Source organism: Platalea leucorodia (assembly GCF_965183815.1).
Source record: "Platalea leucorodia genome assembly, chromosome: 2".
Taxonomy (NCBI): Eukaryota; Metazoa; Chordata; class Aves; order Pelecaniformes; family Threskiornithidae; genus Platalea; species Platalea leucorodia.
Window position 1 is genome coordinate 14,643,562 of NC_138824.1, and position 24,967 is coordinate 14,668,528.

Sequence of the window (24,967 nt, forward strand, 5' to 3'; positions counted from 1 at the left end):
TAACTGTCTGATTTGCTGACACAGTGAAAGAGAGATCGGCATATGTGTATGACTAATCCAGGATATAAAATGGAGGCTCCGCCTTGGATATTTTTATCATTTGTTTTCCTTTCCCTTGACATTTGTTCCACTGAGCCCTGCACATGTGGAAGAGTGATAGGGGAGAGTCCATGCTCCCTCATTTCCTTTCACGTTCACAGAGATGCTGGTCATTGTGGGCAGCTATTAGATTGTCCAGAGGAAATAAATCTGCATTCCTATTAGTGAGAGTTAATTTTTACCTTTCAGTGTACTTCCAATATAGAATCGTTTTCATTCAATCACCTTAAAGCCATGTTATTCCTTTTGGTATCAGTTGGTATGCAGCAATTTTATAGAAGGGTTTAGGACTCAGTGTAGTAACTTGGTGGAAGAGCCAACAATAAAACTGTTTCTTCCCTTTAAACTCAAAGCATCCTGCTGCAAACAAATTCAAGTTTATGTATCTCTAATAGTTATAGAACAATCAGTTACTTAAATATCAAAGATGCTGTATTTGCATAAAACGGAGTGCTTCAGCTTATAAAGATCTATTTTGTTTTCATCTGAACAAACAGTAGGAAACAGTTTGTGTTTAGCATCCAGTTTGATAATACATTTAATAATATAATCTTCATGTACAGCACAGTAGGAAATGTTCAGTAAGGATGCAGTAATTCTGGGGAGCATTCTTTCCTGTTTTCCATGCTTTTTATCAAAAAGATACAGAATTTGTTTACCCAATTCTTTACACCCCGGTTATTTATCAGATAAACATATGGGATTCATTACTAATACAAGAAAAAAATCTGTTCATGTCTGTATTGTCTAAAGACTTCGGGTTCTCTTGTTGGACTGATCTACTCTATAGCTGCATGTAAAAATATGAAAGCAGCAGGCACTGAGCAAATACAGGGTTAGGGCAAAATACTGGTAGGATTTTGATAGTGGTTACCTTTAATTAAAAAAAAAAATGTTAGTCATCTTACTGTGTGGATTCTTATTTGGAGGTGTTTGAAAGATTTTCAACCCTTATTTCACTTAGGGTAGTGGAATGGTTCCTACTGTTGGAGATTGTTCAAATTTAAATGACACTTTTTTTTCTTTTTTTTTTGTGTGTGTGTGTGTGTGTGTCTTGATTTAGGACATTAGGCCAATTTGTGTATTTATATGCTAGATTTTATTCCTGCCAGGGAAAAGGTTAGCCTTCTAATTTTGTGTCCAGTATTGAGTAAATGAGTATTCATGGCTTTACAATAACAAAGGGTTAAGGAAATCACAGAATCACAAAATGGCTGAGGTTGGAAGGGACCTCTGGAGGTCATCTGGTCCAACCCCTCTGCTCAAGCAGGGCCACCTAGAGCCAGTTGCCCAGAACCATGTCCAGACTGCTTTTGAACATCCCCAAGGATGGAGGCAGATACATGATGCTTTTGAAACAGAGTTTATGACTTGGCTTTTGCTAATAACTTATCCTTACCATGACTTTTGATTAGATTTGGCAGATATCAGAATCTTAATTGCCAGTTTTCCTAGCTTCAAAATAGGTACCGTAGATATGTCCTCTAGGACATAGAGGATTGTTGCTGGTTTTCTGGGCTCATCTGGACTGTTAATGTTTTTAAGTCTTGACCGAGTTCATTTGTTATCACATTCATCTCTGCATTTGCCATTAGTATACCTAAAAAAGAAAAAAAAACAGCTTTATGTGGTTACATTGATATTCTGTATTTGCGATTTTGTTGTTGTTGTTGTTGGAGTGTGTACAACTCTGATTGTATGAGTCAGAAATATGAAGTTTAGATTGGTTTGACATTTCTTTGGTTCAAAGGTCCACTCTGTGTAATTCAGTGAAAATAGTGCTCATAATCCATGGAAAACCTAGTTGATTGGCAAGCACTTGTGATTTATTTTTTTCCCTTCAATTTCTTTGTAGAAAGCTTTTACATAACACTGTATAATGTTTTAGTGTATTAGAACATGTAGAATGTAATTGTTTTGATAATGTTTATGAAAGAAACTGTTATGAGCTTTATTTTAATCTGCAAACTAATCTGGCAGTATTTTAAACAATAGTGCTCTACTTACATATGCAATTTACCACTAGATATTAATCTTATACTAATTTCTTATTTTTCAAGAAGTGTAACAGTTCTTCAGTTGTCAACATAATACCTGTATTAATGTTTGAAATCTGGTATCAGCGTGTTTTATAGGCTTCTGGGATATCTCAGGTACTTTGACTTTGAAATGCTGATGGGGATTTTTGAATGAAGTTACTGTCCAAAAAAGATACTAGAAAGGAAACTTTGCAAACAGAAAAAATGTTTCATGCGAAAATGCATGAAACCTTGCTCCAGTGAAGTTGTAGTGGAGTAATTCTGATTTTCTTTTTTTTTTTTTTTTTTCCCTTTTTCTTGAATTTTAGATTTATCCATGGCAGTGCAAAAATTTTCACAGTCTTTACAAGATTTCCAGTTTGAGTGTATTGGAGATGCTGAAACTGATGATGAAATTAATATTGGTAAGTACATTCTGTGCTCTGGTTGCAGTAACATTTTAAATTGTTTCTTATATGTTTAATATGATGTCACAAATATAGTGGGGCAGTTCACAGTTGTTTTTTTTCTTTTTTAATGGAGCATGTAACAAAAATTTCAATAAGTAGAAATCATGCAAGACTTCAGAAATACATGTCAAAATACTATGTCTTCATGATGTAGCCTGGTTCATTGTAGAGGGAAGTATTCAGCAGTACTTTGTCAAATGAGTCAACTGTGAATCTTTTAAATTCTGCTGCTATTTTTAATTTGCAGCCAGTTTTTATTGCGATACTAAAAGGTACACAAGTTTCCTATGAAATAACATAAGTCTGAAAAAAACCACTTAAGTGCCTAGTAAGACCCAGGAAGTATTTACTGGTCTAAAAACAGGAATATGTTCTTTACAACGTGTGCATTCCTAAGTATATAGTTGTCTGAACTTTTGCCAATAAAATTTACTAGCTGCTTAATGTTCTGCCTCTGCGCACACCCAGAACTGCATTCTCAGAACTGAACAGCTCAGCTTGTCTTGAACGTAAGCCTCTTTAATATCATTAGAATATTCTTCCCTCAGCAGACTAATCCTGGAAACATTTCTAGGATTCAGAAATTCAGCCACTTTTTACTGCAAGGCATTGCTGTGGTTGCAGCGATGCTTTTAGGCAGTAGCACAGCAGCTGGAGTGCTCTAGCTCCTGTTGGTGAGAAACTTGGATTATAATCCATCTTCGGAATGGCTAAATTCAGTGTCATGAGTCTTACGTACCACATGGCCCCCATGCCTCTCCCAAATCATCTGAGAGGAAGGGAGATGGTTGGTAGAGTAGTTGCTTCTAAAAATAATTTGGCACTACAAGAGGGAACATAGGACTTGTTAGTATTTTTTTAAAAAAGATCCATATAATGCAGAGAGGAAACTCAGATTTGGGTTTTTCCAAGCATATCTCTTAGTATAACCTCTTTTCAAGTCTCCTCTCCCTTCAATAGTTCCCTTTTCCTGACTGAGTTACTAATCATTGGACAAAAGGTCTGAGCTGCTTGCTTTCACTGGCCATGTTTGCCTCATCCTCACCCTACAGCATTGTGACACTTAGGAGGCTGTCAACAGAGATGGCTGGTATTTGGTCACTGTCTTCTACTAACCTTTGGCAGGGGGGGCAGGAGGGGAGGTTTACTTTTACTGACATAGAAAAGTTGGGGAGCAAAACCACTGAGCTGCTTCTACTCAGATATAAAACTGCATACGTTCTTCAGGTGTATCAAGGTTGGAAAGAGACGAAAAATGAATGGTGTGTATGCGCTCTTTGGCGTTTTACGTATCATTTCTTGGCTGTTAAAATTAGCTTGTACATGTTTTATGCATTTAAACTAAATCTACAGTATCTCAGTTATAGGTCTTAGATTTGGTCAGTAACTTTTAAAGACATAAGGTTTTGCATTTAAAATGAGGTGACTGAGGACAAAGACAACTTTCATTTTACTTGTAACCTAAAAGTAGCAAAGAAAAGACATTTTATTGTTTGGACATTAAACAGGCATTTAAAACTGTTTCGGAAAAAAACAGAGTTCATGAAGCTTGACAGCTGATTTATTTCACTTGGAGCTTCAAAGAAGGGATTTCTAGCTTCTAAAGCACCCATTGCCTGATGGATTGTCATGTACATCAAAGCAGCTTATAAGAGTAAAAGGTAAACTGACAGGAATCAAATTCAAGTCTAACAGAGCTTGAATGATACTGTGTGCTTTTATAGGGTAAGGCTCAATTTTTGATCTCCCTAGAGCAGTGACCTAGAATTTATCCATATCTTTAACATGCCCCAACAAGCTAGATGTTTGCTTATCATCAAAGACAGCTTTGTATAGATGAATCCTGCTCTCTGTGCCTCCTTCTGCCTTCACCTCCTTTTTTTAAGAATATCTACGACTGTGCAGCCCACTGGGAAGTTTTATTTCAGTCTGCAGTGATACTCTGACTTGATAAGTTTTGTACAAAACCACTGTGTATGGAGGGGCTTAATACAGGGACTACATTCTGAAGATTTTAAAATACATTTCTATTTCAAGCTTAGCATTGGAAATCCATCCTAACCCACTTTAGTGTTCAAAATTTACCCTCTGAATAAGGCTTCTTCTGTCAGGATATGATTATTTCTTTTAAAAAAAAAAAAAAAATTCAACTTTTTTCAAAATTGAAATATAAGTGATTTTTTTTTTTTTTTCTTTTTCCTACCAGCAATAAGTATTTGGAACTGAGTTGATAGCTCCATGAACTTTTTTTTTGATGCAATACTAGAGTTGAAGGTCTCTGTTCGGTAACTGAGAACAACATAGTTTTTTTCTTTTTTGGCAACCTGAGCTCTAGTAACAGCATTCAATTTTATTTGCATTTCCTGTAACCCGTGCCTTTTTAGATGCTCTCTTTATACAACTCATCTATTCCAATAAGCACATTACACAAAGTACATGAGAAGTAGTTTTAGTTAAGCTCCATGACACACACAATTTAAACAGGATTATGATGGTGTTCTTCATATTTATTTTAATCCACGTATTATTGAATCCAGTGATTTATTTGGGTTTTTCGTTTTCTTTTAATTCCTATCTTTGATTTCTAATTTTTATGATTTCTTACCTTTTATTTACAAATGTTTAATTCTTCCATAGAAGTCTTGTTCTTCTCTGACAAAAAAATCTACGTCTCTTTGTGGCTGTATAGTGCATTTTATGTTATCTTTTCATGTTGTTGCAAGTTACCCAGATTCATCTACGTAGCCACTTCCAGATATAACATACCCAGTTTAGAGTCAGACATTTTGTGCCTGTATTGTAAGCTGTTCCCCCGACTTTCTTGAATAAGCAGACTGGCTTGTTCCTCAAATCATGTGCAACTTCTTTTTTTTTTTTTTTTTTTTTTTTTTTTTTTAAGCTGTGAACATCGAAGGATTCACGCTATAAGAAGCTTTTTCAGATTTTCAGGTATTTGCCAGCAAATTGGATTTGAGAAACAGTGCTCACTAGCTTTTCTCATTAAAAAATAAGCAGCTAGCAACAATTGCCAGTGTTGTGTCTTCCTCTGTTTTGAAATGCATGTGGCGGCATGTGATCTGCAGCAGCACAAGGGCCGTGGTGTTTGATAGGGCCACACTAATTGATAGTAGAACATGGATATTAGCTCCAGTTGCCTGTGATTCAGCCAAGCTGTAATTCTTTTGTGCAACTGAAAAGTTACGCAGAAAGTGGCATCTTCAAAGCAAAAATAACACGATGAATGGCAGTGAATCATTAATACTAAAAAGGCATAGTAATGATGGTTTGATGTAACTTACCCTTACTCTAAGGAGAGGTTGTTGCTTCCCCCATCTTTCTAACAACTGTGCTTTCCTCAGTCTGAAACAGCCGAGACTTGACAACACTCTGCCATTCACTCTTTCAGCCATATCACCCTGTGCACAGCTACTCTCAGCCCCCTTTGCAATTAATATTTTGCACAAAGATTAAATACTTTAAATTAACAGTGAATGAATGTAAAGGAGGTGAGTCATTTGTCATGCCCAGTGAGAGTTTTGTGCAAAACAGATGCATGATTTTTACATGTTTCAAACCTTATAGGTAACATAGAATGTTACGCAGATGAGATAGGTGCAAAACCTATGTTTTTAATGAACAAGTGTCTTTTTCCTCAGTATGCACTGTGCAGGCATAAATTTTGCAAGGAGAGGGTTTGCCCAGCTCCTCCTTTCCTGGTATTATCCAGCTTGGGTCACCTGATTCCTTCCCCAGGAATCTCCCTGGTTTTATCCTCTTTTCTTCTGTTTGTGTTATCTGGATTGTGGCTGATAGAGATGAAAATAATAAACATTATTATTTAACTCAATGGAATTCTGTCTTGTTTCTTTGACAAGTTCTTGACTATTTTGTATTATGGCTAATCATAGATCCGTGAGATTTAATATCAGCAGTTTAAGACCACGTTCTTCAGAATGAAAAGAAACCAAGACAAATAAATACATTCTGATATTCTGGCATTTTACTTTAGTATCTGTTTTTTCTTGGTGTGTGCTGTTTAGGAAGATGCACTGACAGGCATGTGTATTTCACCCTGTTGCTGCTGGTTTTGAATTTTTTTTTTCCCTGAAGAGAATTTTGACAGATGTTTCAGGTAGCATCAGATGCTTGATTTAGGAATGTAATAGGGTTATGATTATCTATGAAATCATTATTTATTGAGCCACAAGGAATAGGTCAGAAGTTCTAAAATGCAGTATCTTTCCGGTCAGAAGTTCTAAAATGCAGTATCTTTCCATGTGGGAACTGGATTCTCCTCTTGCTGCTAGCAGTTGTGGCTCATGTGATCTTTACTGACTCACACCTCAAGTCGTTCATGGGATTATTAAAATTGCTAGCAACCAACGATCAACAGAACTGTTAACTCATACCAGGCAATTATGTTGTATACAGCAGTTAGTTTCAAGTTGAACTTTGAAAAATCAACTAAGATGTACTGGGAGGAAGAACTTTAAACAAACAAACAAACAAACAAAAACCAAAAAGAGAAAAAACAAACAAAAACTTTAATAGTAGTTGTTTGTCGGAGCCCACTGCTGTGTTCTTAAGGCTCTCTTGTTTGAGTTGAGCAACAGGGCCAGAAGCTCAGTCTTCTTTTTTTGCTTGTACTGGGCACCCACGTGCACAGTGCTTTTGAGTTAGCAGCTGCTCTGCGCTCTTGGAGAGCCTGTCAGAGGACAAGCATCCTGCCATTCAAAGCAGCAAATAGATATCTCTTGGGAAATTTGCGTATAACACTACACAAATGAGAGAAAAAAAAATAAAAAATCAGAAAGTTTCCCTCCCCCCATCTCTTATAACAATGTAAAAGGTTAATTTTTTTAATGGTACAAACTGCAATGCTCTATTAAAATTTACAAAAAAAAAAAATAATTATAGGTAGCTTTATGCCTGCCTAAAGTGTGTGGAGGCAAATCTTGACGAATCAATCTGTGGACATTGCAGTCTTCAAGTTAGGAGACTGTCTTTTGGAGCCACTCGGAGGCTAATGAAGAACTTCAGAAGGTACCTGTCAGGCTGGCCACGATTTCAAGCCACTGTATCTCTGATGTTTATGGTGTGCAATGGCTTCTTGAATTTGCCTGGCTGTTTCAGAATTATTTATTAAATGCCATTGAGCCACCTACGGTCTGAATCACTTGGATGTCTTGCATGTCATCTCCTTAATCACTTGAGGTTAGCTTTGATGTTCAAGAAAGTTCTTTTTAGGGTTAGTATTCTACCTGCTTTGCACTGAATTCCCATTTGTAACCAGGTTTCTGAATGGAATTACCAAATACTAAATAAGTCTAAACTGAATTCCAGCGGCTCAGGTACCCTACTGCCTTATCCAAACCAAGGAAAGAGGAGGATCTTGCCACTGCCTTGAGGGTAGAGTTCCAGGAGTGGGTTTTTTTTTAGTGTAGGTATCATCCCAATTACTTTTGTAGTGCTTGAGTTTGTTGACCTTGTGGAACATATTAGAGACAAGCATATTTACAAAGGGTGTTTTTTTAGATGGGTGGGGAAGGGTTGAGTCCTCAATTAGCATAGAAAGCTATTTGTGACTGAGAGTGAATTTACATAGCAAGATTGTATGCTGGTTTTCCACAGTAATTACTTGTCTAGATTTGCCAGCTCTTTTTCCTCCAGATGGAAGAATAAATTTTAAGATTAACTTTTTAGGTGACCTTCAGAGCAACTTTACATAAGCTACTTGTAAGATCTGAATCACAGGACAGAGTTCTTTTGTACTCCTATTGGACTATTTTTATCTACAGAAGTTAAACAGTAACAAATTATGGGAGGAACTCAGCACAATCAGGGTGTGAAATGCCTAAAGTATTTGTTTAAAATCTGTTAAATCTGTTCCTGCCATTATTTTTTTTTTTTTTAATCCCTGTTGCATATTTAAACAAATGCTGCCTGTTTCCGGAACGCTATTGTTTCTTGACTCCAAGAAATGAATGATTTTATGCTAGTGCTAGAATGCCATAGAGGCTTCAGAACAGCATCTGCATCAGAAAGAGAAGGTGAGTCCAGCCCAGTGCTCCTGTCCTTGCTGTGGAAGGTCAAATGAGGCTGACAAAGCAGGAAATAAATTAATGTTGCAATTGGCCTTTATCTGTGCAGGAGGAAAAGGTAAAACAAGATCAACAACACAGGCCTTGGTTTTTCTTCTTCTCCAAGATACATATCAGAAGGTTGTTAGAATTTGCACGCTTCATTCCCTGTTACCTTAAGATTCATATTCAAATGAAAAAAATTAGATTTGGGTGGCTGATGCAGTTACTGCCCTTCCTTCTTCTGTGGCAGGAGCAGCTGGATGTGAAGTAGGAGATCTCCTGAGCCACTGCAGTTTACACCCTGGTGTGCTAAGGGAGACTCAAATTCATGCTAGTTCACTTTATTATATCGGACTGCAAACTGTGGTGGCTCAGACTGCCACTTGCCTTTGAGCTCATGCTGTTTACAGAAGGAGGTTGAGGCAAGCAATGGACAGCAATAGCTTTGGTTGTCCTCGTGCATTCTGCTAAGGAAATTAAATGAGTCAACATTTGGTCTGAACAGCTGAGTAGATAAGTAGACAAGTCCATGCCACTGACAGATCAAGATGAAGTATCTATTGTGTCTCTCATTAGTAGTTTGATCTTCTGGACTCTTGTAGATGCATTCTACTTTATTGTCCTCATTCCATGCCTTCAGCATACCTCTTCTTCCCTCCTTCATCACTTAGCTTTGTTATTTCTAGAGTTGGGCATCCCGGTGGAAGTATGAACGCCTGCGGGGAGACAGTCTGAGGACTAGGGAATTGCTTTACAGAGTTGGTTTGAAAATAACTGGTATGTACTGTTGCTGCATATAACACACTTGTAGTAAAAAGGCGTAACACTTTAGAGTTGTCAAGTTAGTATACCTCTTGAGCAATAGGCACTTGTTTTCAAAAACAGGTAGTGTTTGATCAACTCAGCTTTGAGATATTCATCTTCAGGTTTGAGCAAGTAAGAGGAAGGATTTGTACTTTCTGAAATCAAAATCCTTAGTAGAGATTAGAGTTTTAAGCACAGGAAGTCCTTGATCCCTTTTGTAGGCCTAAATTCAACAAAGCAATTATGGCAAACCTAACATTTGTTGAAGTATTTGGTGATGTTTTTCCTAATTAAAGTGTTTCACCATTCAAGTAATAAATGCACTAAATTTTACAAACCGGAAAAACACTATTAATGATTCTCAGCTGCATTCTGAATACATTGCTTTTCCTTTTACTTCCCCTATTTCAGCACCCACAAAGAGCCACAGGCAAATAAAGTTTGTACAGCTGGAAAGATTGAAATATCAGGGTTTTTTCCCTTCCTTTAAAGTATGGATGTGCCTCTGAAGAATCGGGGATTGGCAAGCCTGTAATGTAGTCATATTACTTCTAACTTCTTTGTTTATGGAATGTTAGGATTGAATATTACTTTTGCAGCTTAATATGTTGTATGTTGGCCAGTGGTTATTTCCCCCATCATTTTGTTTTTCAGCTGCTCAAAAAACTTGATCATGCAGTAGCAATTGTTTTCTTAGAATGAAAGATTTGTATTCATAGTCAATTTATATCGCGATTCTTTCTAGTGGGATTGGGGGGAGCAAAGGAAAGCAGAAGAGGATTGAAAGAATCTCTGATCTAACCAGAATCCACCTTTGATCTTATCTATTTCTGAATATTCCATGGTTTTTAAAGCTGTTCTTACTCTGACAGGCTGTGGATATCAGTCAACTCTGGAGAAGTCTGATCTGTTCAAGTCAAAGGTTAATGGTTAATTTAGTTAAGGTAAAGATTAGTTGGATTAAATGGATTTTTACAGTATAGGAAGTTATGCTGTTAGTTTCAATTCAGCCAATTCAAGCTGCTGGGATTTCAAAGTAGGTCTCCAGATGCACTTTAAGGTCACTTCATACCTGTTGGACAAAGGATAATGTCTTGAATCTGGTTCCCCACACCCTGCTGAGTTATGGAACTCAGCCCCAGGACTGCTGTGCATGTGGCTCCATCAGGTGGAAACAGGGGCTGATTTCTCTTTGGCAGATATGATAACTTTTTAAAACCTATTTTGTAGTGGCACAGAGATGCAGTATTTCTTAATGACCACTTATCTAAAACTGTTATCTCTTTATTCTCTGAGAATATGGTGAAAATAGATTTGTTGTGGCTAGTCCCAAAAGCCTCCATTCCTTCACAGAAGTGTAGAAGGAAGAGGAGAGGCAAGAAAAGTGATTTACTAATTTGTGGAAGGGTTTTGATATAGTGCTCTGTGAGAGCAAGTGACTGCCTGGGAGATCCCTTCAGTCCCATGTTCCTAACAAAATGGAAGAAATTGCTTTGATGATTTAAAATGTTTCTGCTGTCACTTCAGGATGCCACATTCTCAGAGAGGTGCTATAAACTAATAGAGTCTAGAGTGGGTTTTTCTACCACAGCTCTGCTAATGTTGTGTTGAAGAATTGTGGTGTTGAAGAATTCATGCTGCAGAAGATAGATAAATTTCCAAATTGAATAATATATTTTCAAAATATTTGCTGCTTTTATAATCAGAATAGAACACTAACACAGGGTAGATACATTGCAGCTGGTTTTTTAATAAACTTTTAAAAGTGGTGGTGGTATTTGAATAATTGGTTGGTGTGGGTTTGTTTTGGTTTTGTTTTTACTAACATACTGTGGGATAGACAGCCATTATAAACTTGAAAAGTCTTTCAGGATTCTAGGAAATGTTTTACCCGTGTTTGATCCATGTAGAATTTGCTAGTTGTATTTGCTTTGTGAGGTTCTGCATAAGTAGGGCATGGCAATTTACTGATATTAAGTCAAGTAATTGGATTTATTTAAATTGTGTAACATCGCATATCTTAACGTTATCTCTCCAAGCATTGCGTTTGACAAGTGGTGACAGTGGATCTGGAAATTCTAGATAACCTGAGTTTCTTGCAAGTCATCTTAGTTTGTATATAAACGTGTAGCTTTTTTTGTAGACTTCTGTTGAAAAGGAGTGGAGCGGAAAGTGTAAATGTCTTGGCTCAAAGCACTGTTTTAACTTTTGTACAAGGCTTATATTTGTTTGTTTAAATATTTGTGACACGATAGGTATGTTTTATAGCAAAGAATTCTTGAGTATGATACTGTTTGTAACTGGATTTAGATAATTATGCTGACAAAGGTTTTGTTTCAATAAAATTCTGTAATGGGGAAAAGGATTTTTACTTCTAATAGCGGCCCTACATTCTATGCTTTACATATGTTTAGGAAAAAAGCTTCATAAAATACCTCGCTATATTTGCTCATTAAGTTTTGCAAGATGACAATACTTTTGAGTTAAAATTCCAGTTGCCTAATATGGTATGTACATATTATACTGTGCTTTGCAAGATGTGTTTGCAAGCTTTGGGCTTTGATTAAGCTTAATCTTGATTTGTTGCCTTATATGGTTTGCATATTAGTCTGCACTTTGAGGCTCACGTGTGTTGTGCTCAGACAGGAGGTTCCACTCTTACTGTGGAACTTGCTGGCCTCTGCTGCTGGTTTGTCTTGCCTTTATAGTGTGACAAAACCCAGCAGACTGGTCAGGGGAAATGCTTGTCCCTGGTATATGGCCAGCAATGGAAGGGCTTTTAAACATCTATTCATGGGGAACACTCCTTTAAAAAACATAGGGATTGAATGGCATAAACCAGGGGAGGTCAAGCGGGGAGACTGGTATCTGTGGTATCTGGTATCTGAATCGGTGATAGTTTCATTGCTAGTTTTGTCTTCATGGGGAATTTGGAGCACTTATTACCATCTCACTGTCCTAATTCTGCAAAGAGCCAATATGCTCCAAATTATGATGTAGAGGACAAAATACCTCTTCATTTACTCCGAGTTTACAGTGCCTTAACTCAAATGAAGTAGAGAAAAGTCTTGAGTTTTGTTTATTTACTTGTAGTTACATGGATTTCAGTAGCTGTGCTCTGATAAAGTTCTCTGCTTGCCAGCGTATAGTGGAAGATGTGATCATATTTGGAGAACAATATGTAGACCTTGAAGCATAAATTTGGGCATAAAAGTCTTAACTTTGTCATTTTTCTTGCTTCCTCATTTGTGTAATTTCTTTGCAGAAGTTTTAAACCAGGCATTTTTCATCTCTGTGTCTCTCTGTCTCTTGTCATAATTTTCCTTTCTGATGTATAATGGATTTGTTTGGCAAATTTGGATTTATTTTTGTAAGGTAGCACACTTATTTGAATTGAAAAGATTTTGCAAAATACCTTTCCTCGCAGCTCAAGGTGGGAATTGCCACAGGAAACAAAATTACCACTGTAAGTTGTGCTCCCTGGAAGGATCTAACTCTTACAGCAATAGTTACTTTTTTTTTTTTTTTTTTTTTCTTATGGTCATGTCTGTGTTAAGTCAGGATAAACTATCCTTGAAATTGGATGGGGGGTTTTTTTGGTTTTTTGTGGGGTTTTTTTGTGTGGCTTTTTATTTTTAGTTCATCAGGGTTGAAATCAATGTCTGGATTAGGTAGAAATTGCTTCAAAATCTGAAAGATCATGGTATTAATTGATAAAAAAAGATTAATTATGGAGCAAATAGTAAGAATTTTCATTTATTGAGTCCAAAATTGCTTCCCTTTGTCTGCTCTCAGTATGTCTTGATTCTGTCACAAGAGCAGTACAGAGCAGACAGAGTTGCCTCTACCTTTGTGTACCTTCCCAAGATGGAAGTCTTCAAGGAAATTTGTGGTTATTGGGGCTGAGAATTTAAACCACTGTCTGCTGGCAGAATTTGCTGTCAATCTGAGAGTGTCTTTTGGGGTATTTCCACGTAACTGTAAAACCTGTACACTTGAACCTTTGCTTCAGCCTGTGTATTTTACTACCAGAAGAACATTTCATTGAATTATACAAAGGTACAAATAGCTTTTTTTTTTTCCTATTCTTATGGAGGTTGTGGTAAATGTAAACACAGACTAAAGGAATGCATGAGGTCCTTATTACAGATCCATAAAATCTGATACCCAGATTACGGAAGTAAGAGAAACCAAATGGAGGATAAGGCAGCTCATCCGATATTAATTTTCCAAATTTAAATGAGACTGAAACCCCATGAAGAAATGAACCATTATCTTGCTGTTCTAACTTCTTTTTCCACAACGGAATCTTCTAACATCTTTTGACACCAATACTCAGCTTAAATTAAAGCACATCTGACATGCTGTTAGCTTACAGACTGGAATTTACATAAATACCTAAGCAATATTACCTTAAACCTAAACAAAAGAAAGCAGTTACTTTGTTTCCTCTAATATCTTGGGAATGAAACCCAGAAGAGAACGAAATTGGTAAGAAAAACAATGGTTTCAAATCCTGCTCTCCTCTCCCCTTCTCTTGTCTTCTTTTCTGCTTTCCCAGTAAATACTACTTATGGTACTGAGCTCTTCCAAACTGAAGTTTCTCCAAAACTGTTGCTTAGAAAGTGAGAGAAGTGGACCTAGCATAGCAGTGGCAGGGGAAATAGCAGCAGCCAACAAAAAATGAAAACCTGAGCAATAATTGGGAACATTTAGCAAACGTACTTGTCCAAATATAGCTTTTCTGAAAATCTGGTTAAAAAAAAATATTGTTTTCTGTAGGAATATTTGCAGTTGTCTTACAGTACTATTTTTTAAATTATACTACAGCAGTACTCAAACCTAGTCAACATTAGTTATGAAATATTTATAAATTGTACAAATTATTCTTTATTTCAGTTTGCAGACTAAGGTGCTGATCCTGCAGCTTGTTCCCTTTGGGCTAAACAGTAATTCCATTTAAAGCTGTAGATAATTGTACACCTTTAATGTTTTACAGGATTTATTCAGTAGAAAAAAAAGGAAGCAAAAGAATTATAAGCAAATCAGTCCAGGTTGTGACAGTGGTAAAGGAAATCTGTGTTGTATAAGATAAGACTATATTTAAATTCATAGCCAACATATTGAAAGACAAAGAGAATGGGAGGCTTTGGGAGCTTTATATGAAGACAGTCCTCCTTTGGATTTACATTTTGGCATATTGAAAACTTGCCATTGGGGTGACATTTTGAGACATCTAGTTTAGTTACCTTCAGATATACACTACAGATCCTCTGTGGCTTTTATGATACCCACAATTCTTGTTAGGTAGAAAGTACTTGAGAAAGCAGATTATTGTCTCTTTATTCCAGATACTTGTGGTGGCCTGTCAGTGTTAATCTGAAATTTGTGATTTTTCCGTCTGATCAGGAAACCATCTGTTGCTTCTCTTGTCCTACTCCCCCCCCATCCCGTACTTTTTCAACATGGCTTAAAGCCAGAGAAAGAAGGATGGAAATTTTATTTGATGTTGTGGTTTTTTGAAAAACTGCTTGAAATAGCATTTGTGGCTGCAAATAATGCTAGTCATTAGAAGGTCTGGAAATATGTCTGTGAATTAGTAACTATTTAACAATATATTTAATTTCATTTTAGAATTGGGAAAAAAGTCTCTTCTCTCAGCACTCATGGATCTTACATTTATTCTGCTCTGTCACTGAAGTCTAGTTAACAAGTGTTAATCCTTAGGAAATTTCCTTATGGGTCTTAGGTCCATCTTGAATTCTGATTTAGTAATGTATTACTTGCTGGGAAAAACTCCCTTGGAGGCTTTAGTTGAAGTTTGTGCTCAAGCATGAATTTGGAGCCTGCTATAGCACGTCTATGCTAGATATGACCAGTTCTGGAGAGAGGATGTACTTGACTGACCTTCCTGCCAAAGTGTGTCGGGAGCAATGTACAGCACAGGGCTGGCATTTCCCCAGTCAGATCAGGAAGTTACAAGGAAATCTCTGGCAGGCTTGCACATTTTTGCCTCTTACACAGCAAGATGCTGTAAGAGCAAATGACATATTTCTGTATGTATATTTTTTCCATGCTGGCCCTCACATATCTGAAGACAGTGGTGGTATCTGCTTAGAATACTATAAAATGTTGTTTAGTGTACTTCAGAGTATTTAAAAATTGCCTATGCATTGTTCAAGACTGCATGTGTAAGTATAAGTTAAACCAACAGTCCATTTCACAGAAGAGAACGTTTATTTTTATTCTGTGTTCCACAGTAACTTTCCATTCTATCTCCGGTTGAACATTACCTTCCAAACTTGGCTTTATGTCTTTGAATTCAGTATTGGTCATATAAAACTACTTCTATGTTTCATACATGTTGCTTTCCTTTTCTCGTTAAGTATAGATGACATCGTACCTATTGTATGTAACATTTAGTAGTGTAGTGTAACACTACACTCTTTAGTATTAAGCTAATTATTGATAGAGTAGCTTCAATAATGTCCGTAGGCATGCTGTTTTAAGGTGATACATTCTCTACACAAGTATATAACAAAAACTTCATGAAGTTTGTTAAGTACATGGGTTTTTTTCCTATGAACCACTGGGTTAATTTTAATGCAGTACATCAGAATTCTAGAGCATAAATGAGGCGTATTTTTAATAATGCATTCTATAAATTCAGATAAATAATTTTTTATCCTTTTTCATCTCACCCTCATTCACTTAGTCCTATACTAAGCTTCAGTTTTCTTTTAATTATGCGAGTATACTTGTTTGTGGAGGTGTACTGTATGTTTGAAATCATAGGGATAAAAAAACACATGAAACATGTGCATCTTTTGGAAAAAAGGTCATTGTTGATCTGCACTGTTAAGGTTTAAGCTGTTGTTACTGTTAGTTTGCTTCCTTATGAAGCAAATTCATCAAAAGACTTTTCATATTAAAATAAAGACGGTTTTGTTTTGTTTTTTTAAATAAAGTAATGGGAGCTATTTCTCCTGAACAAGGGAAATTTTGCAGCAAATTATTGCTGGGTTGGGAACGCTCCAGAGAGAACAGCTGGCGACCTGTTTTAATTGTAATGAATCAGACCACAAGTGTACAGCCGGATACTTATACAATTGTTTTTACTTGTTGGGTGTTGCTTTTCACAGGCATCATTTCCATCATGATGCCAAGTGTATCTTACAAGTCTTTGAATAGCCCTTAAGTAAAAAGCAGACTGTAAAACTATTTGGATTTTGTAAGCTAGTATCTCCTAATGACTTAGAATAAAGTATTAAGGCAGCACTTTGTTTTACTTAAAATGGCCCACCAATAACAATAATGCTTTTTGAAAATAATTAAAAATACCTTCATATTTAATATAAGTTAGGTTATATATTGTACTTTGTACTATTGGTGTGTTTTCAGAATTTATTTCTTGTCAGCACATTCCCATGGCATTTCCTCTTGTAAAATACTCGACTCTTCCTCCCCCCACCCCTTTTTGTATTTACAAAGTTCACTTTAATTCTTCTGTGTCTAGTTTGATTAAAAAGAAGGGGAGAAGAAAAATAAAGATCTTGCAGCATTCGTAAGAAAAGATTGTGAGCCCTGCCTGTAATTCCTGGGCTTCCTGACAGACAGCAGTGGGCCGCGTCTGACACAAATGGTGCTGATTTTCAAATCTTCTGGTTTTTAACTACGCAAAAGCACCTCAGATTATCGTTGTTGAAATATTTGTTCTTTTCCTGTTGAGAGCTGGGAATCCGGAATTAGGTGCGTGAAGCCCGTGCCTGGGGTTGGTGCTGACATCCTGAGAGGGGGCCCGGTTGTGGAGGGGCGCGCGGCCCCCGCCCGGCTCCCGGGGTGTCCGCGGGCCCAGCCGCCCCGGGAGGCCCCGCGCCCCGCGGAGCTGGGCGCTGCCTGTCCCTCCCTCTGCCCAGCCCGGTCCCCAGGTGAGGCGGAGCTGTCGCCTCTCTGCAGCCGGAGGGGGGCTGCGGGAACAGCGGGGAGGAAGAAGGGAAAAGCCTACGCTGGGGCAAGAGGAGCGAGGGCTGTCTTGCCTTGCCTTCACCACCTCCCGCTGCAGCTTCCAGCACAGATGAAGTTCTCTGGGGACAGACCCTGGCTTTTAATGAGGTCAGACTGAGTGGGGGATGAAGGGTGTGATAACATGAAAGACTCAGTACTGCAATGCTCATTGGTATTGTAGGAGAGCTGGCGGTGGTAAAGCCTTTTTTGACGTTATGTGGTGCCATTGCAAGGGCAGAGGAGCCAGTGGGGTCACCAGAGACGTCCATGTTGCTGAGCTCTGTGTACTGGGCGTGCATCCTTCATTACAGTCTCAATTACACGATGCACTTGTTCTCCCCATGCACCTTCTGAGCTGGAAAGGATGGTCCATGGCTTCGTGGGCATTGACCGGCACAAAAAGGATGGACGTTGGTGTGGGGCAGCGAACGGTGGAGGTGTAGTCAGTATTGATGCAAAGGTGTCTCTGCAACGAAGGTGTCGCTAGGATCAGGGGAATGGTTTGATTTAGTGCTGCTGAAGAGTGTAGGTTCTGTGCGCTTAGTGAAACTCTGACCTTTATAATCTCCCCAAAGGTGAGGCAACAGGGAAAAGAAGATGGAGACAGCTTCTCAGTCTTTAACTGAGGCACTCTATAGGGAACATATTAGTATCTTTATATTAGTGTTAAACATTGAGGAAAACCTTGATTTGCAAACTTACGGAACATATTTTTATAGTCTTTTCTCTCTTTCCTGGTTGTATTTAAATCCAAAGCAACAGTTTTGACTTTGAAACTAAAAAACCCTTTGGTTCTGCCTTGAAATTAGGAAGATGACTCAAAAGCTTCTTTTACTGTTTTTTGGTTTTTTCTTCCTCCTCACAGTTTCCAGTCATCCTTCTGCCCAGTTTCTGCTTCCTGCTGTTCTTCCTTTACTGTCTTTTTGCTCCTAAAACTCTGAATATTGCCTGACCAGAGAGGATATTTTCTTCACAACTGTGTTGCTTTTACCTGCTTGTCTCCCACCCTTTCTATTTGATTTAGATAAAGTCCTGCCCATACCCTGGGGCTGGGAACTGGCAGTCTTTGTGCTTGGCTGCTGAAAGGTGTAAAGTGTTAACTTTCTCATCATAGATGATGAAGAAAAAGAATTTCATGAGCCGTTGTTGCATTAAAGATGGTTTTAATGATATGATCAGAAACTTAAGTGAAGAATACCATAAGCCTTGACGTGGGTAGGGAAGACTTAAATTTCAGTAGGTTCTAGATTTGCCGTCCTCACAAAGGTATCGTGCTTGGTATAATCATTTCTCTTTGAAATAGTGCTGTCACTGTGAGTGACTCCACAGTAAAAAAGCAAAAAAAGGAGGGGGAATGGAGTTTTAACATGTGACTGCAGTAACACATCATCTTGTGGTTAAAAATGACCAGTTATTTCACTGAAATAATCTGGAAACAATTTCTCTTGCTGGCTTTACTAGAAAGTCAGCTGTTTTTCTGAAATGCATCTTAATTCCCTGAACAGGTAATAAAATTCAAACAACATGTTTATCTAGTTTATTTGAAAAGATTAATTTATTTTTTTTTTTAATGGTGGGTAAAGAATCACTCTACCACATGTGCAAGGGATGAACTGGCTCTGTCCTGTTTTCTACAGGCAAGGATCATTTCTTGTTAAATTGTGGGGGATATCAGTGTGAAAATAAGAAATAGTTTGGCCATGTGTGTTTGGCTCATTGTTTATTTAGTTTTTAGGGTTTTGTAATGGGTACATAGATATTGTTGAATGTAAGACTCAACAGATTTCTTATCAGGTAACTTAACCAGTCAGTTCATCATCTATTTCTTTACCTGGTTTTGACAGTTGCGGTATTATGAGCTGACTCTAAGAGATTGAGTTAATTCAGTGGATAGCAAACTTAAGTTCTTGACCTCAAGATGTAACTCTGATAAAGGCTGAGCTGGTCAGTAACTGAAAGTCAGGAACTGAAAGGCTCAGCTGGTAAGCCTGAGTTGAGGAGTTCAGAAGTTTGTGCAGAAGGCCTAGAATTTCTTTTACTTAAAAGGTGGCAAACTTTTTCCGGTGTGTGTGTTCTTAGGGAAAAATATTAAAGGAAAAGGCTTGAGACCCACCTGGATGGATATTTAACTTACCAGGTGTACTTGGACTAAACAAAGAGCTCATGAGGAATAATGTATGTGGAAAAACGGATTTGTTGGCAAAGAATGACTTAGAGGTCAAGATATGCAGGTACAGCATTACAGCTGCAAAAAATAGACTATGTAAGGTTTTGCAGAAGAAATTGGAACAAACAGCAAAGTGTTCTTCAGCTGTAAAAGTTAAAAGAGAGCAAGAAGAATGCAAGGGTGACCTTTCCATTTTTATGGAAAGGGTAAAAATGATTTGGGTATAGTCCAAAAACTAAGTAGCAATTCATGAATGCTGACAAGTTAAGGCAAGCTAGATGCTGGTTCCCTCTTAAAAGATGCTGGAACATAGCAGATCCTCTAGAAAATGTACTTATTTCCTGAAGTCTTTCAAGGAAGTTGAGAGGTGATGAAGCCATATTATTGGAGAGTGACACATTTTGTAAAAACACCTAAGAAGATGGAATAATAGCTAAGAGAACAAGAGTTCTCTTAGCATACCCCCAGCAGTGTATGTTGGTTAACTGTGAAGACATTCTGAAGCCTGTTCTTTTGAGAAATTCTACAAGTTTTGTCTCCTTGTTTTTTTCCTCGTTAAAAGATGATTTAGATTGCCTCAAGTTTGTTGTGAGAAGCTGTAGGATTTGCGAATCTGCATTCTGAGATCAGAGCTTTAAACCATGAAATTTAGCATCCTGTCATTGGCACCAATTACTGCTATATGCATCAGGAGAAAGTAAAAAGAGCTACTTAGCTCTATTCACGTGATTCTTCACTGGCATTTTTGTCTGTGGAACTGTGGTGCTGAATTCTGAACAACCCTTATGCCCTTGAGAAAGTAATATAAATGGAAAGACAGATTTTTCTAGAGAGATTTGCAGCACTTGCTTAGATGAGAATGAAGCCGTAAGAGTTTTTTGAATGTTTTCCCATTTCTTGCCCTCTTTTATGGGTTAATACTTTTATTACGTTTCTGTTGACATCCGCTCTAGCCCTTTGACTTATATTTGAAGGCAGTTTTGAGCAAAGACTCTCTCACAGTTGTAACAGAGTTCAAAGCTTGCCTATAAATCAATCATTTGTTCTCATCACATCTCATAAAGCCAAGGAGCTGCTAAACCTAAACATTTGGCATAAAGAACACATTTCTTCTAAAATGGTGACTTTCAAATTTTTACCTGGATATTTTTCATAGTTCTTGCAAATGTTTCATAGTTCTTGCTGCACTTTAGTAAAGATTTTTCTTTGCAGTTTCTTTATGCTTCTTGTGTGCTAAAGTAAATTTTGTGGCTGATTGTAGAATTCTTTGTATCAAGACTGATCTTTGCACATTTCAGGAAAATCAGTTTGCCATATTCCATTTAAAAAAATATTTTTAAAATTCACATGACTCTTAATACTCAGGTTCTTTTCCCTTGTTTTTTACTTGCACTTGACCTGCTACTCACTTCAGTCCGTACCTCATTTAATGACTACTGATTTCAGTGAAGTACTATATAAGAACAGTATCTTGTAACTACAACTTAAATCCAGATAATGGACTCATCTAGTCTTAAAATGTAATGTTGACCAGGACATTCTTTTTCTTTGTTTTCTTTTCAGCCCAGTCACTGAAAGAGTTTGCTCGGCTCCTGATCGCTGTTGAAGAGGAGAGGAGACGACTGGTAAGTTTACTGGCTCTAATATATTGCATTAGGCCTCTTTTTGTATAAAATAGTACTTTATTTCTTTTCCTCCTCAAGTCCTATTTTTATTTTTTTTTGTTTGTGTAGTAGATGTTAAGTATTTCATAAGAATCACTTGATTCTGCAAAGGCAGAAATGTGCTAGCACAGACTGCAGCAATTTTTAATGGACTGTTCAGACAAATACTTTTGCATTGATTTAAAAACTATTTTCTCACAATTTCCTTGCTCCACACCCCAAAATAACCTCTCAATGCTGCTGTACCTTTCCATTCTCCCATCTTGTCTTATTAATCACAGGCACAGCTATAAAGTAAACTGTAAACAAAGAGCTTATGGTGAAAGTGTAGATCGGTATTTATATTTAATGAAATACTTTTAGAATATTGTACAGTGAATGTATACTAGTAATCCAAGAATATGATAAATAAGTGGTAAGAAGATAAACCAAATTCATCACCTCTGAGAAACTCTTGCAGAGTACATCAGACTCATCAGATTTGTCCTTTGTTATGGTATTCTTATTCCCTTTGTTTCCCTACTGATGAATCTGCAGTATGCTTTCATTTATGTTTCTATTCAGATGTAGCTTTGTTAAAGAAGTTTTAAGTATATTCTTGTACAAGTATTTTTAAAAAAATTACGCATAAGTAATGAAACTACTTTTTTTTCTTCCCTGGAAGTCAATCATAAATAAAGAAGTGAGGTAAGGATTAACCCTCAGTAGGGGGATTTTTAAATATTGTGAAAGTTTAACTAGCTCAAATCCATCCAATGACTATGTCTGTCCTTGCTCTCCTTCCTCTTATAAGTACTTAGGGGGGCTGAGGAAAATGATTTACTGACTCAGATTGGAGGAAGATTATTAATCCAGGAAGAGGAATACAGAAAGTTCTCTTATTCCTAGGAGTAAATAACCATGGAATTGGTCTCCCACTGTTTCTGTTTACATAAATATTTTCAAGTGGCAAAATCATAAACATCTATATGGTACAGTTACACAGTTAATATCACCTAACCCTATAAAAGTGCAAAATTTTTGCTTCATGCTAAATATTTTTTCCTGGGTAGATGGAAGAGTGAGAAGGCGACTGTTCAATACTTGCCACCTTAAAAGACATTTACCAGAACACTTATTAATTACTTGGTTAAACAATGTTTTAAATGAATAGCTTTCTAGTTTAGGTTAAAGATTATTGTGAGCTAACTATTAGAAAAAGGAAAAGCAATGAATAGGTGAGGGTTTTATTTTTCAAACTAGTTAGTCTTTCATAATATGTATACATAATTTCCATTAATTTTTTTCTTTCTGTTTCTTTTTTTTCCTCAGAGGAGTCACTCCCTTTTCACTTTTAGGAGTTTCTGGCCTCTCTATGGTTTATAATTTGATCTTTCCATGTAACGTTTTACTTTGTATCTTGTAGGGAGGCCATTAGAGTAAAAGGGTGAAAAACATTAATTTTATTAAGTGAAAAAAGACCAGTCGGATAGAAGGATACTTTTTCTTCCATTTCAGTATGACTTCAGTGGGAATGCATGGATTGTATAGCTGAGCTGTTGGATTCCAATGCAGGGTCAAGGACTTGGGTGAGGTTTCAGTCTCACAGAAAAATATTGTACAAATGGCTCTAAGATTAGTAGAATGTGATCATCAAATCATGGTGAACAAAGTGGCAAATAGTATTCATGTGTGGAGAAGCTGCTCTTGATGGGAAGTCATTTGCGTCCAGCTTTTTGCTGAGTTTAGAATAGCCCCATTCTGTTTGTTCTTCAAACTGAATGCTCATGCTGAGAGCATCAACGACACATAGTTGTCATAGTAGTGATATTTGAATAAGAAAATTCAGTAAACTTAAAATTCTTCTGTTTTTAAAAAGTTTGATCTGCCTCTTGGTGGAATTCATTTAATTATTATTGGAATTAAACTTCCTAAAATATTTGTTCCTGGTAGAGCCAAATGCAAAAATGAGAACCCGAGGCTTGAAAAAATACATATGGGATAAACCAGTCCCACCTAGATCTCTACGTAGTTATTGTGCCCATGCTATTCTTTAGCGATAAATTTTATAAATGAAAAAGAGCGTTTTGTCATCTTCTGTTTTCTGAGTTTATGTCCAGTATGATGGCATTTACGTGATAGAGCTGCTTTCCATTGTGTGTTGGGCTACATTACTTACTGCTCTGGCCCTAGGTCACAAAGTTCTAAATGCTCTGTAAAAGTAGCCAAAGCGTTGTTGCTGTACTAACTTCACACAGTTGTGCAAATCGGAGATCCTGCTATGATGCAGTATACTGACTTAAAGATTGCATCTGGTTTTAGAGGCAAAAGACAGGCTCTCCTGACATTTTCCCCCTGAAACCCATGAATTTGCAGCTTTTCATACTATAATGAATGTATTTATTGTATCTTATAGCATAAGTCTTTGCTGTAAGGGCTTGGAAGCTTAAAAGCAAAACAAAACAAAAAAAGCAATACGGAAAGTATCACCTTTGTCAAAGATGCTTCATTTTTTATTTTCCAGTTCTCTTACTGCAGTTTCATGCATGCCATCACAGAATCCAGAGGTCCCTGTGAGGGTCAGTGTGCCATGCTAGATGCCAAACCCATGGCTAGTAATAAGACTTTTCTGCTTAACAAACTTGGGATTTAACTGTGAGACCTTCAAAACATTTTTTTTTGCCTATTTCTGAGGAAGTATGGAGCATTATGCATACACTTTGATTCCTCTGCTAGAAGCACTTCAAGCCAGCCAATTTGCAGATTAGTTATGATTTTAGAAAAGGTTCTCAGCTGACTGGAAAGCTCGAGACAGGGCATGCAAGTCTTGAAGAATTTGATTTCCTTCTGCATAAAAAGAGAAAACTTGCAAAAGTTAAAAAAAAAAAAGCTTGTTCTTTTTGACATTTTGTAGAAGGCTTGGAGAAAAGCAGCTAGTCAGTGTTGAGATTATTTATGGGTATACTTCATACCATCTACAACTTCCTTTTAATTCTTGAAGTGTGTGACAGTAGAAGACAGTATTGTATCAGCGAATGCTGGATGTACAAGAATACGGAATGACAGACGTTAATTTTATTTACCAGCTAATGATCTTGTTTCCCTGCCTTGAATTTTATATTAGGAGTTTATGAGCATACATATGAGTGCATGCATCAAATTTGAATATATCACCAATTTATTTCCCCTCTGATGCCTATTAAATTCTTCATAAGCAAAATAGGGTTTTTTTTTGTTTTGGTGAACAGAGAGGTGTGTTAGAGTGCTTCCCCACTGAATGTATACATTAAGTGTTTCCAATGGTCAAGGAAATAGTTTGAGAGGTGCTTAGCAAGCCTTCTGTCCTTTTTGCGTAAAGAAGCAACAGGAACTCGTTTTTGTTTTCTTTAGAAGAAGCTAAAGAAACAAGATATTATGAACAGCGTTACTGGGAAAAACACTGAAGAGTAAGGTTAAATAAAACTGTGTAACACATAAATATTCTGTTGTGTAAAGCTTTACAGCCATTATTAGTGGCAGCAGTAATAAAATGGTTATTATTATAAGTTAGTTTCTTTTATCCTTGTCTTTTATTTTCTGATGCTAAAAAAATGACTAGTAGTCTTAGAAAAACCAGAGCTCATGCACCAAACATTTCCCCTTAAAAAGCAAATAAAGGAAAAAGTAACTTGTAAGACAC

The 24,967-nt window shown here is 37.0% G+C and overlaps 1 protein-coding gene across 1 annotated transcript in view; it reads left to right on the plus strand.

Annotated features, from left to right (window-relative positions):
- Positions 1-24,967, plus strand: part of ARHGAP42 (Rho GTPase activating protein 42) — a gene marked incomplete at both ends in the record, with an annotated part of 165,834 nt that overhangs the window by 35,106 nt on the left and 105,761 nt on the right. Inside the window, 2 exons of the mRNA XM_082304913.1 lie at positions 2,447-2,542; positions 21,209-21,270. Of these exons, the coding sequence (XP_082161039.1) occupies positions 2,447-2,542; positions 21,209-21,270 (158 nt within the window). The remainder of the gene's footprint in view (positions 1-2,446; positions 2,543-21,208; positions 21,271-24,967) is intronic.